The sequence below is a fragment of the Porites lutea genome, chromosome 7 (assembly GCF_958299795.1).
Source record: "Porites lutea chromosome 7, jaPorLute2.1, whole genome shotgun sequence".
NCBI classification, from domain to species: domain Eukaryota; kingdom Metazoa; phylum Cnidaria; class Anthozoa; order Scleractinia; family Poritidae; genus Porites; species Porites lutea.
In genome coordinates this window covers 7862886-7877113 of record NC_133207.1, presented here as the reverse complement: position 1 = coordinate 7877113, position 14228 = coordinate 7862886, and the positions used below count along the sequence as shown (strand labels likewise).

At 40.3% G+C, this 14228-nt stretch overlaps 2 protein-coding genes across 2 annotated transcripts; one reads left to right on the top strand and one right to left on the bottom strand.

The window, feature by feature from the left end:
• Window positions 1-274: 274 nt before the first annotated feature.
• Window positions 275-3321, bottom strand: LOC140943616 (uncharacterized). Its single transcript, XM_073392733.1, has one exon. It carries the CDS (start codon window positions 3248-3250, stop codon window positions 620-622), a length of 2631 nt encoding a protein of 876 aa, XP_073248834.1. The 5' UTR covers window positions 3251-3321; the 3' UTR covers window positions 275-619.
• Window positions 3322-10243: 6922 nt separating this feature from the next.
• LOC140944388 (uncharacterized) lies at window positions 10244-13471 on the top strand. Its single transcript, XM_073393539.1, has 5 exons — window positions 10244-10376; window positions 10724-10837; window positions 12063-12260; window positions 12539-12910; window positions 13161-13471. The coding sequence occupies exons 1-5, from the start codon at window positions 10244-10246 to the stop codon at window positions 13469-13471; spliced, it is 1128 nt and encodes a 375-aa protein (XP_073249640.1).
• Window positions 13472-14228: the final 757 nt, after the last annotated feature.

Genomic DNA, 14228 nt, shown 5'->3' with positions numbered 1-14228 from the left:
GACGACTGATCGGTTAGTTCAACAGACTTAGAACAACATTTCTCATTGTTTGTCTTTTTAAGTAAATAAACCGCAGGAAGGGGATGAAGTGCTCCATACAGGTCGTCCGTTTGCCCCATAGACTCACATGCTCAGCTATTGTGGCAAAATGGGCCCCCCAGACAGCCTTGTTACCATGGTAACAAGGAGCTAACCTTTCTTGTTGTGTTTGTCCCCAGGGGGCCTGGGAAATAGGATCCCAGAGAGAGGATTAGGACCTCTCTGTAGCCTGGGGACTTGGTGGACTCGTGGAAAGGAGGGAAAGGATTACCACCTCTCAGGGCCTGGGGATCAGGACCCCACAGAGAGGATTAGGACTTCTCTTCAGCCTGGTTGTTGTGTTGTTGTTGCGTGATAATGTTCTTATTGGGTGAGTCCTCTCGTTCCCAACCACCTGACCTGTGTCATCCTGTAAGATTCCAATTGGCAACTCGAGCACTTATCCCCTTCCCCCTTTTCTCCCACAGATCTGTTGTTGTTGTCTTGTTTGATATTTTCATGGGTTGGGAGCATTAATTTCTTCTTCCTCAGTTACTGCAGTTATTCGGCAGTAAAACTGTAGTTATAAAAGTGTGAGAGATTAACAAGGTTTGTTATTGTAGAGTAAAATTGGAACCGCTAAACTCCAAATATAAAGCAGAAGGCACATCGCGCTAGAAGTCATCTTTATGCTCATGACAGCCCAGGCAATGGAGAGCTTTATATTCGAGCCATCTTTTGGCGAATACCAGTTAGTTAACACCATGGTGACATGAAGAGCGGCAACAAAATACACTAAATGGAAGAAGGAGTAACTATAAGTAACCTTTTCATCTGTTAATTCAAATTGTGCAAGATGGCTAGTTTCATCTGTTGCTACGTAAGTGTTCTTCTCCCCCTCAGCGTCCGAATCTTCGCTGTCTTTCACTTTGCGACGGCGAAGTCCAACGATCAACCTAACTGTCGTTGCTCCTAGCTTCCGTAGCGTGTCCGTCAGCGTTGATATCCGTACGCTGAAATATATAATGGTAATTACCAGAATTAACAGGTCTAGCGAAGCTTGGATGTTCAGAGTTGGTCTCATGTCTGCCTCAGAGATGAAGGTCGCGACAGGGTTACACTTCTCGTTTGGGTTGTACGATAATGCTGACCACGTCAAGTACATTGCAAATGCTGTCACTACAGAGGACTGTAACAAACCGCCGTCTTGCACCTTTGGGTGGATTGATATAATGCCAGCTACAGCGCACAAGACAAGGTTTATGCTCACGAACATTTTGTTGGTGGTGCATTTCCTTGAAGCTGCGAAAAATACGTAAAAACATACGATGGATGTTGCTGAAAGAACGTACAAGGCTAACGTGGAAATGAAGACCGAGTAAAACCAGAATTTATTTCCAGATTCTTCCATTTTGCGAGCCCATGTCTTATTCCAAAGACGAGTGAAGTCCACTAACAAAAATAGTTGAATGACAATGAAGAAAAAGGTGCCAACAAGCCCGAAGTACATCCAAACTCTGCTGAATTCCATAGGAATGAAAAATGTGAATAACACAAGACCAAAAAACAGGCCAAATTTAACTATCCAAAGGCCGTTGTGAATTAAAGCTCGCGGATCGCTGTAAGTCCGTACTGAATAAAGAATGACAGAAAACAACAGAAAGAAAGCCGCCATGGAAAAACAGATCCTATACACTGCCAAATAAGCCGGGTCCATGCTCAGGCAGTTGCCCATCCTTGTGAGTTTGCTGCAAAAGTAAGGGTTACTCTCCAGTACGCGACGAACCCCGGGAAGGTACATGACGCACGAAGCTGCTGTTCCCACCAGTAGGAAGAAAGTATAGATAAACCTAGTCGATTTTGATTGGTTCCACGATGGACATGGCTGAATGAACAAGATATAGAGTGATCTGCATGTGAACATACCCAATGACTTCAGCATTCCCTGTATAGAGTTCACGTCTTGTTCAGGAAATAAACTCGATGCTATTAGATTCCAAATGTACAGAAGTATTACAATAAGACTGCTTAATGTCTTCAATGTCAGTGCTATCCAGTTAGCAGTGAACTCGCCATAAATGTTTTCTCTAGGATTGTACCAGTTCGTAATAGTCATCATATTGTGTAGCAGGAACAGGGAGAAAACGAAATACACAAGCGAAGAGTTGTAAACTCCTGTAGCGTCTGAAGAGTTTTCGCTTATTTCAGTGGTGTGTGATGTCTTGCCGTTTGAGACTACACACCGTCCAAACTTGGTGTAATGAACTTGAGGCTTTCGCAAGCACGCGAAAACAAGCAAAGAGAAAGCTATTATCACGTTCACTATCGTGTAAAAATTTAAATCTGGCTCTGTACCAGTTTTGACCGCGTATTCTCTCTCTGCAGAGCATTCAGTCTCTCCAAATCTTATCGATGAGTAGGTGGAGTATGTTGCGTACATTGTCACGAAACTTGTTTCCAACAAACGGTCTGCCCACGAGTCCAAAGTGATTGAAATCAAAATGGAAAGCAAGCAGAGGGAAACTATCCCTGTTAACAACAGCACATTTGTCTTGCAACTGTCATGCTTGCTATAGAGTACAAAAAGAAACACAACTACAGTCGCTGATGCCAGATACATTAAGCCTGCTGATAATAACCGGAAGAAGTGCCAGAACTTCGGTGTTGATTCCTGCGTCTTGCCCATAAGGAATACATTCCACCCCCTGCCTGCGTCTATGAGAAATACAAACTGTATTAAAGTGTAAAGAAAAGAACCTGCCATTCCAAAATACATGCATATCAATCCAAACCCACCTCGTGGAATCATCAACGCGCAAAGTACAAATAAGATGAGAAATGCAAGTTTTGGAATCCAGAAACCCGAATTAAATGTGTCCCGGAGAGAACTGCTTGTCGGGCAGGCAAGAAACAACACACAGAGAACTGCAAAGAAGGTCGTGCAAGCGAAGTACACTCTGTAAATAAATGAGTATGGCAGCATCATCTGACAGTTCTTTATCCATGTTTCATTTGAGGTAGACAAACAAAAGAATCTCTCCGCTAATACGGTTTTTATCGCTGGAAGGAATAAAACATACGACGATGCAATGAGAACGAGGAAGACTATGAGATAAACTAAGTGAACCGATGTGAAAGACTCTCCAGTCGGCGGTCCAGGTCCGAACAAGGACATAAAATGCAAACGTTTTGAAACTGGTTTTGGGCAATTCCCAGCTAGAGTTGAGTTCATCTTATCTTTCTTTGAATCTTTATCTTTGGTTTCAGCTGAGTTTTCATCAGGGTCATGTATTCCTTGTGGGCTTATTTCCTCTCCGAATTGCTCCATAAAAATGGCGAAATCAGCAATTTCGCATCTAGAATCAGGTCGATGTGTGTGGCTCAAAGTTGCGGTCTCTTGCTAAATCTGCCTACGTTCTTTTTTTTTGTATTCTACAAGTTTCCCGCATACGCAAGGTAACATTTCAATTTACCAGATTCAAATTTTTCATACACGTAGAAAGAAAATCAAACGACAGGCATGAGAACTGTTTTATTACGATTTCAATTTCGCTCGCGTCATTCACAAAATAACTCCGCGTATTTCCTCACGCTCTAATTTGTTGTTTGCAATATAATTTTGAGATAAACTGTTTATAACTAAGTCAACATGGAAATTCTCTAAATGACATCCTTGTACATTTCTTTAATTACTTTTGAGAATATAGCTTCACATCAACACCGTAGCTCTTACTTGATGGTGTTCTTTACTCTCTCTACCTTTCTGCCTTATAGTGATCTGATAATCTAAAGAGAAAATAGATTTTAATAGAATTTCACATCAACGAAAATAACACTGATGTATATGGTGTTTACTGGTGGTAATTTTGCCACCTGCTTTGAAGACCAACCACAACAAGGAAAGGTACTGGCTTTGACTGTTCAATAAGTCTTATCTCTACAAGGAAATGTGTTAATCTTTATCTTAGAATTTGCACTCGATTGTTGGTCGAGCCTCATTATATCGGATTGGAATTAAAAGCACTAATCGATAATTGTGGCAACGTTTAATTTTATTTCGCGTTCTGTCGTTGCCAGGTCCAGAACCAATATTTGCACGTTCCCTGGCTTACCCTGGCGTCTATGTTAGGTTCAAATGTACTGTAACGGAGAGTTAACAAATCTATTTAAGGGGCGGGAGACAGCGGGGCGGGTTTAGGAAGAGGCAACCACTGTATTCTTGACACCAGCCTTTAATGGTGTATTTGAAACCAATGGTTGCCGCACTTAACGTTAAGAGGCCAATCTTGACTATTTTATATGACGATAGAGGACTTTGAGTGATGGGAGGTTCAGTGGCTAATGTTTCATTTTGTTTTATATGTTTATACTGTTCTACGCTTTTTGAAGTATTATATATCTGTGTATTTGACGGGAGCTGAGCACAATGGAAGTGAATCTTGGTGCTCCGTAACTTTCTTTATTTCGCTTCCATTTCTTGAATGTTTTCTACGTGTTTTTTTTTTGTTGTTGTTGTTGTTGTTTTTTTGCGTATCGTGTTAAGATTTGGAACTCAGTTCCACCCTCAATAAATCTACTAAGCCGAATATCGGATAGTGATCGAGAGTTTACTTGAAGACTTCCTGCAGTCTGAAGATGACTATGTTGAAGTCCCCCGCCTCATTGAACTTTTCTCTTTCCTGTCATCTTTACCTTCACAGTTATTTAGCTCTATTACCATAATATTTTAAGAATTCTCTTTCTCCTGTTTATAGTGTTTTCTCTTATTTATAGTTTACTTAATTGTCGGTTAAATTATGGTGAGTTTTCTTTCTTTTCTTTCATTGTTCTTTTCCCTTGTTTTCTTTCTTTGCTATTTGTGTGTGTGAGTGTTTGTGTGTTATTTCTTATAACAATATATTTCTCGCGGAGCGAGTTTATAATTTTGTCGCGCGCGCAACATTTTTCTCTCTCCCCGCCGCGTGTAGCCTTTTCTCGCGTGGGGAAATTTTCACGCGCGCTCGCGTTTCGCTCGCTCTATCATCCCTGAGGAAAAATGGGGGACTTCTCGTAGTCTAAATAACAGCGGGGTGCAAACGCAACAGTGCCCAACTGGACAAGTGGCTGGAAATCCTTGCCTTGGAAGTTTAACACCGAAAGAACGGTGACCTAAACTTCAGCGAAAGCAGCGAAGAAGAAGACCAGTCCGTTAATCGAGCGGCCTATATAAAGCCCGAGAGTGAATAAACACGGAAAAATGCGAATTTTTTTCGAAATACTCGTTTGAGCTATTTTTCCTCAAATATATCTTTGAATTCATGATAAATACATCTCCATAAGCTTCAAACAGTGTGAATGGCAGAAGAAAATACTTAAACGCTATTAATTTCGATAGAAAAATCGGCCCTTTGGTCGCATGGCCAAGTGGTCAGGGGCCGCACTTTTTCCCTGGAGGAAGTTGGGGTGCAACTGGGTTCAAACCCCGACGCCACTATTCCCTTTTTTTTTTTTTCTTTCATCGTTTTTTTACCCTTTGGCTTTTTACTGTTTATTCTCACTGCTGAACCCGTTAGCTTCGCAAGATTTTTGCGAAAACGTATTTCTAGTTGTAAATATAATTGTAAACTCTTATTGTCCTGCCTAGAAAAGCAATTTTGCTAATTGTGTGAACAAGGAAACCGTAACTTGTTGCATGAAATTCATTCAATTTATTTCCAGCTTTATAATTTTCGCTTGTGTTGTACTGAATTTGAATATCGTTCTTCTTCCGCTTATTTATTTATTTATGGTTATAAGCAATTCAATCCTTTCTCTTTTTCATTATCCGTTTTCTTATCCGTTCAGTTGCCGTGCGTTGCGTGAGAGGTAACAAAATAAAATGATATTACTTCGCAACAAAATCAGTATACTTAAAAAATGTCACGAATATCTTTGTTCACCAAATAAAAGTCATCAAAAGACGGGGGCAGGAATAGAAGAACTATTTTTTTTGTTAGTAGTGTATGGGAAAAGATTATTTGCGTTGTTAACACTAGTAGCGGGGCTCCCGCGCGCGCGAAGCGCGCGTGGGACAGAGCCCCATACTCATGGAATACGGTCAACCTCTTTTCGTTTGGTTGTCACGTGATTGACCGAGCGTACGTACGTACGCGTCTACAGATTGTACGGGTGGGGTAGGGGAGACTATCAAAAGGAAGGGAGGGGTGTCTCAGGCGTGTCTTTGCAAGTCCACATCTTTAATATAGGATTTTAGTATAGGACATTCACAATATGGTCAATTGACAGCTGTCAAAACAGGATAGCCACTGAACAGTATCCCATGACCATATCGCGGGCTCATGTGTCAACTCATCGAGGTGACGTGATTTATCTGGAAGCTGTCCGCTGACCAGTTAATTGTTTTACTAGATCGCGAACAATGTTCAATCTCATACTAGTTAAACTGATAATGCACACATATTGGACATCAATGTTTTGATCAATTGACAGCTGTCAAAACAGGGTACCCGCTGACCAGTATCACTTGACCGTATCGCGGGCTCAGGTGTCGACCCATCGATGTCACGTATTTTTTTGAAGCTATCCGCTGACAAGTTACTATTTTTTAAGTGATCGCAGGCTCAAGTTCAATTTTTTTTAAATTCATATGAAATATGTTGTGTTTATGTGCTACACAATTAAAATTTTGATTGCAAACTGACCTCGGACGCGAAAATTCAGCCAGCTGTTACCGGCAGGGAAGACAGTTGCTTTTGACTTTTCTCACCATGGTCACGCGTTGGTCACGCTCTACGTCCAATTTTTATGCTCTGATTGGTCAAAATTTGACAGGTGAGTTCATGCGGAAAAGTTATGCAGCATCTTGAATCTTGTTTACTTTGACAGCTGAAGCTGACAGAGTTTTGTGTCAACTTGTGATGTTTTTAACTGTCTTTTTCCACTGGATCTGCAAAATGAAATTCAGCTGCTATCAGGAGTCTTCTGTTATTCATGGCTAGTTTGTTTATTGGGTTTTTGGTTGAGGAATACGTACGTCGCTTGTCAAAGCCGGAAATCCGATTTCGGATGGCATCGTTTTCATTTTCACCTTGCTTGATGCGTAAGAGGATTGCAAAGTCTGAAGCGATACTGGCTTTTCTTGATACCTTTCAGGAGCTGCATCTCGAATGGTAAGCCAGAGAAATTATTGTATTTGATGTTTGTTTTTCGTATCTAATTTAATGAAGTCAAGCGTAGTTTATGCACGTTTGTAAGATTTGAGACGATGATCTGACCGAGTATCAGGTTTGATATAAGCTTACAGAACTTTAAAAAGCCTTTAGACAGTTTCTCACCGCAAATAGAAAGAAAACGTTCCAAAGAATATTTAGTTATAATTCTGGCCGGAAAAGAAAGCTTTCAGCGATTTTATTTTCTTGCCTCGAGTTCGTCTTCGAACTCGGGAAGCCGGCTTAAAACATAAACTTAAGCTTGAAGCTTGAAGACTCAGGATTTTTAGGGACACTTTAATACTTGTCTTCCTGAATGAAAATTGTTGTCTCTGTATATGTTTCACCGAATTATATTTCTTTTATTGATTGTTAGTAGTCTCTCTTGTAATTTTAATCGCTGTGCCGATTGTTTTCAGTCGTTCAGTGAACATCGATTGCAGGAGTTATTTAAATCAAAATGCCGCGCGTAACTCCGTTAATGTTCATTCAAACACTCGCCACAGCTCTACGGGCTGGTTTTTTCCAACGTTTGCACAAATTATTCGGTGATATCGATGCCATAACCTACCTCAAACCACCTCACTTCACAAATCGACAAATATTAACGCCAATATGTGGCTACGGCAAAGAAACCTTTCTCCACCACTGACATATTTCCATCGGTCGCTGTACGTGCATATAAAGTTAAATGCGACAACTTCGCAAATGCAGCCACGCCGTTACCGCAGCATTTCTTGATCATAATAAAGTCCAGAAAACAGATCTTAAACCACTGCGGGTTGTTAAAAGTGAATGAAGTCCTCTATTACAATAGCTGCCAGTTCCGTCTGTAACAACGAAATTCTTACGGATCGACTCAACAAGATACAGCTGCGTACAGTCTGATGTTCAATTAATTCCTACTTCTGTAGTAAACAAACCATGAACGTATTCTTTCATTGTACGTTCGCATGAATATGTGTTGACTTTTCTTGTAAAACAGCTTTCATAAGTTATCATGTAATGAGTGCAAAAACTCGTGTTTTGAAGTGCTGCTGTTTGTTGTTTGAGTGAACTGAGTTTTGAGAAAGTTCAACGCTATTAAATCGTGAGTCATGATTGGCTTATGATGACTTTAGAGAGAAGACGTGACTTGATCACGGTACTAGAACCATATTTTTTACCTAAAATACTCCATCCTACTAAAAGTTATTTTATAAAAGCAATAGACCACACTTTCTATGGGTTTACCGGCGTGATAACCCACGCGGGATGCTGGGAGAACACTCGAAAAGTTTGTAAATCACTCGCCTTCGGCTCGTGATTTACAAGCTTTTCTCGTGTTCTCCCAACATCCCGCGTGGGTTATCACGCCGGTAAACCCATAGAAAGTGTGGTCTATTGCTTAAAGATAACGGCCTTTTAAATGGTGTGGTATATATCGACCTTAAAAAGGCTTTTGACACCATTGACCATGCAATTTTGTTACGTAAACTCGCAAACTATGGACTTGATCTGGGTTCCCTACGATTCTTTGCCTCCTACCTAGGTAACAGGAGCCAGAAATGTTATGTTAATGGCGTATTGTCCAGTGCAAGCGAACTAAGATGCGGAGTCCCACAGGGTAGTATTCTCGGTCCTTTGTGCTTCTTAATCTATATAAACGATCTTTCAAACTGCCTTAATACAGCATGCGCTAAAATGTTCGCAGATGATACAACTATTACCATTTCTGGTTCCTCTCTAGCTGACCTTAAACAAGAGACTAACTTAGAACTACTGAACCTTCACTGTTGGCTAAAAGCCAATAAGCTTAGTCTTCATGTTGCAAAAACCGAGTTTATGGTTATTGGCTCTCGCCAGAAGCTTCTTGCGGAAAGCCATAACGAAATAAACATCAAACTAGAAGACCAAGTTATCAGCAATGTTGATCACGCAAAATCATTAGGTCTCATTATCGACAATCGGCTTTTTTCCTGGTCTAATCATGTTAACGAATTGTGTAAGAAGGTAACTTCGGCTATAGGTGCCCTTAGACGTATCAGGCCCCTTATCTCCCAATCTACTACGGTACTAGTCTATAACTCCTTAATTCAACCTCACTTTGATTACTGTAGCCTCGTTTGGGATGGCTTAAGTGATCAACTGAGTGACAAATTACAAAAGTTACAAAACCGTGCAGCTAGAGTAATTTTAAAGGCCAACTATGGGACTAGCTCGAGCCTGCTTCTTGATATACTCAAATGGGACAAATTAGTTATAAGGAGAAAGAAGCATAAAGCAATAATGATGTTTAAATCTCTAAATGAACAAGCTCCAGTGTACTTGCAGAACCTATTTCACGAGCGAAGCACAGACTATGATTTGCGCAATTCCTTTCATAAATTGACGTTGCCCAAGCCGCGTACTAACTACTTGAAACGAAGTTTCAGTTACAGCGGTGCTTTGTTGTGAACTCTTTACCCGAAAATGTGAGAGAAATCAAATCAGTCAGCAATTTTAAAAAGCAAATCAATCATCTATTTGAGTCGTCGGACTCTCACTCGGCAGTCTTGTAAAACAGTATGTCGATAGTTTTTAGTCTAATTAATTGTAATTAGATTTTTACTCTATTATTACTGAAGATTTTACCGAGTTTTAAATAAAGAATCTACCCACCTACCTACCTACCTACCTACCTACCTGCCTACCTACCTAGATGGAGAATGTCGCAATAAAAATTGTAATAAATACCCTTGTGCCCTATCATCATCAGCAGCAGCAGCAGCAGCAGCATTATCATCGTAATCATCATCATCATCATCATTATTATTTTTATTATTTATTCATTAATCTTTTTTTTTTATTTTTTGCTCTACTTTATTTTATTAGTATATTTTGGAAAAATAAACTTGCTTCTTGCTGAAAATAGTGAAAATTCATAGAGCACCCAGCCTCGAATAAGTGCTCACTCTGAAGGACAAAAAATTCAATGACTGCTCAGAGCGCTTGACCGAATCATCACGTTAAGCTGAGAAGGGGCGGCCTTAATCAGGACTCGCGATAAGGGGTCTAACATGCCTTTCTTTCTACAGTCTTCTTGTGACAGTTCGCCCTGTAAGAACACTGGCAAATGCATTCCCTTGTACCAGGAAAATGGATATACGTGTATCTGCGTGGAAGGATTCACGGGACGAAACTGCGAAAAGAGTAAGCAATACTAAGAAATACTTTTTGTCGTTTTGCTCTAGTTTTGCTGCCCCTGTTTTGCTGTTCGATTCATATTAATGAATTAATGTGCTACACAGGCTGAGTATACAATTTGCTTTGATCATGTCTCCCGCTTATATAGACGAGTGTAAGAGCAGTCCCTGTTTAAACAACGGAACATGTACTGACCGAATCAATTCATTCAGCTGCAATTGCCCCCCAGGATTTGTCGGGAATCGATGTGAAAGTGGTTAGATTAGTCTTTAAGCTGAAATTTTCCATTGCTTATCCTCTATCATAAACGAGTGTCCTTTTTTAAAGCGTCTTCCGATATTATTGTGTTACAGACATAGACGTGTGTAAGAGCAACCCTTGTCTCAACAACGGAACTTGCACTGACAGAGCCAACGGATTCAACTGCAGTTGTCCAGCTGGATTTGCTGGGAAGCGATGTGAAATAGGTGGGAAAAAGGAGTGATAAATAGAGCTGAAAATTATAAGTGTGGATATATCATGTGTAACTCATGGAAAAAAAATGAACCAGTTGGTTGTATTTGACAGGTTGTCATCGACATGTATAAATAGTCCATTTTCGGAGTTGTCCCAAGCCTCGTGAGGCTAAGTACGAAGCCATTGTCATGAAAACGATTTCTTATTCTTATGCAAGTAAAACTCATTTTCACAAGAGAGGTTTTGCACTAAGCCTCGTTTTGAAAACTAGATATTTTTGAACTCGGAAATGGTCTATTCTTTCCGTTTTTAGGTGTTGTGGTTAGAAAGCAATTGTTTAAGATAATCACAACTGAGCTGTGCCTGAAGTTAAGTTCCGTCTACGTACACTGTTTAGCGTGTTATCCCGACTTAGCGCCGATAAGATAATGTATTAAATCACGACGCCTTCTCACGACCCTTCTGTCTTCGTGCCTTGCTGAGGGTTTCTTACCAACTGATTGCATTTCATCTTACTCTGTAGAGGTTGACGCGAATCCTTTGAAGTTATGGTAAAACAGGCACAACATTGCTACATGTACAAAGCGAGTTGAATAGCGATGTTGCACGTTTTGCACCTGTCTGTCCACTATTAAAAGGTGTTTACGCAACACAAACAACTAAGTTACGTCTTTTAAAGGACCGCCTGATCACAGTTTAACTTTTATTAAGCCCAAATCTTGCTTACGTGTTAGTAATAATTGTTGAGTCGTTACGAATGTGGAAGGTCAGCATATGTTTCCTGTCTGCCTTTAACTTTTCCATTCCAAGTTTTCCTAGCTTATCTAAGCTTATCTTCAGAATAACTGTCTTATTTTGTTTGGTTTGTAAGGAAAACGTCACAAGTTAAGGATTCAGGTCTGGGTAAAATTCCTAACAGCTTTCTCTTTGACTAAATGCTTATTTGAAAGTGCGTACCGTCAATTTTATATCATGGTCCTGCACCGGCAGAATTATGTGCATTCTTTGCTCTGAAATTGATTTTCTTCCTTAAGTGCTCATATAAACAAGGTTATCACGATCTCGTTGATGGGCGTCTTTTGGCAGCCTGCGCATACTTAAAAAAGTAATTTTATCCCTGGAAAAGTTGCCACACGTCTTTGCCATGTTTCGCCTGAATGCAGCTTGCCTGAATGAGGACTCCACCCCGATATAAACTAGTGTGAAACCAATTCTTATTTTCTGTTTTACCTTTAGATGTTATCTCAAATGTGGTAACACAATTTCTTTCGCCTGCGATTGGGAATAACAGCAACTGGGCTCTTTGTTGGCAGGCCTCCACTCATGGCTGGGCTGGCACTACCTTTCACAACAAATGCGATGGGAAACGTCACACGATTACAATCATCAAAAAAGATCAGTACGTGTTTGGAGGATACACTGATATTCCTTGGAGTAAGAAAAACGTCCTTTTAGTTACTGAAATTGAGAATAAGACACGCCGCTTGTATAGTGCGTTTGTATTGTGGTTTATGGTCTATAGTCACTGTACTCTTCTAATCTAGTGCTACAAATACCAGAAAAATGTCTTCCCTTCTTCCTACCTCCATCGTCAGTTGAATCAATGAAAATAACCAATGTGACGGTCCTGATCTGTTTACTTCAGCAAGAAAGAAAGTGGTAGGATAAATTGACCCATCACCACGTTTACTTTTGACTTTCCAAACTTGTAGGGATTTGTCCTGATAACTGGATTCATCTACAAGGTTCCTGCTACCAATTCTCGTCAAAGGGTTTGAGCTGGACCGCTGCAAAATCTGCCTGTGAAGCTAAGGGGTCTAAGCTCGCCATGGTGACATCAAAAGCCGAACAAACACTTGTCTCGAAAGTATCACAAAATGTATGGATTGGTTTGCGGAGGGACCCCAAGGTCCATTCACGTTGGTTGTGGGTTGATGGATCAAGAGCGACATATACTCACTGGCATCCTGGAGAACCGAACGACCATGGAGGTAATGAGGACTGCACACATATGTTTCCTCCTGCCGGAAAATGGAATGATCGTCCATGTTCCAGCAGTCTTCAACACCTTTGTGAAACCAATGGTAGGCGGCGGATAATTGTGTGCTTAATATTGTTAAGTTATTATATAGTTACATAAACGCGCACATGTATGACTGTGAGAAGCGTACAATGAAAAGTGTTTTATCCTTGTATTTTTTATTTAAGTTAATGATCCCAAAAATTAAATTAAAAAAAATGGAACAGGCTAAATATCCAACGCGCAGTCGTGGAATAATTGTTTAATATTCTAAAGGGGGTTACGTCACGTTTCCTTTTGTTATTGCTTTTCAGCGTTCCTGCATGGATACGGTTCGACTTCCAAATCGTTTATCTTCTCTCTCCTGGATAAAGAAGGGTTTGCACCATTTAAGAGCATGGTGACGAATACATCATTTGCAATTTACCGTGGGTCAAGTTACGGTCCAACATTTGGTAGGGAGTATGACATCTACATTGCTGATAATGCCAATCAGAATACTAATTCCTACACTAATTTTGGCAGCTCTTACTCTCTTCCAAATAACGTTACAGACCGTTATACAATCCTGGCTGGAGCCCGTTACTTCTCACCTGACGAAGTTGAGGTATTTTACCTCACTTGAGTTCATAGTTAAAGGAGCTATGTCTCGATTTTTTTCGCATTATGTTAAAACCTTAAAGACACATTGGAATAACAGGGGGAAAAATGAAATAATGTCTCAGTTTTATTCAAAATTACTTTAGTAATATACCTCGACTTTAGGTGAATGGCTTTGGCTTTTAATGGCCATGATTTAAACGGATTCCAAATTGAAAAAAAAAAAATTGGCAAACTTTTTTTCAGTTTACTCCTGTGTTGTTAAAATTTGAGCATAAACAAATCATAGCAAATGTGCCTTTCGATGAAAATCATTTGACGTGTTTCTTTTACAGTTCTGATAATTGAGATACCGAAAATATGACAGAATACTTAGTTACAATTTTAGCTCAGCTTTGACTAGACAAAGTTTGAATGGCCATGACATACCCCCTTCAACCTTATGATTAAGCAGCACAACCAAGGGTTGGGACCTCTAACAAGTATTAATCATACCGTGGTGAACGGCAGCGGTTTAGGAGCCCGGGATAATGGGGTGGGGGAAAAGAAGGGGTACGGAAGGCGGAAAGGGAAAAAAAGGGAGATGGAAGGTCTAAACGGGCGGGAAGTAAGAGAGGGATAGAGGAAACTACACAGCAATGCTGAATATTTCGAAGGCGAAGCCAAGAAAAAAGGAGCGGAATGCAAGGTACTGGAGAATAGGAGGTTTGACCTCCTGTCTCAACCTCGTATGGTTCAAAGCTTTCTTTTTACAACCAATATAGGATAATTAAACTATTCTT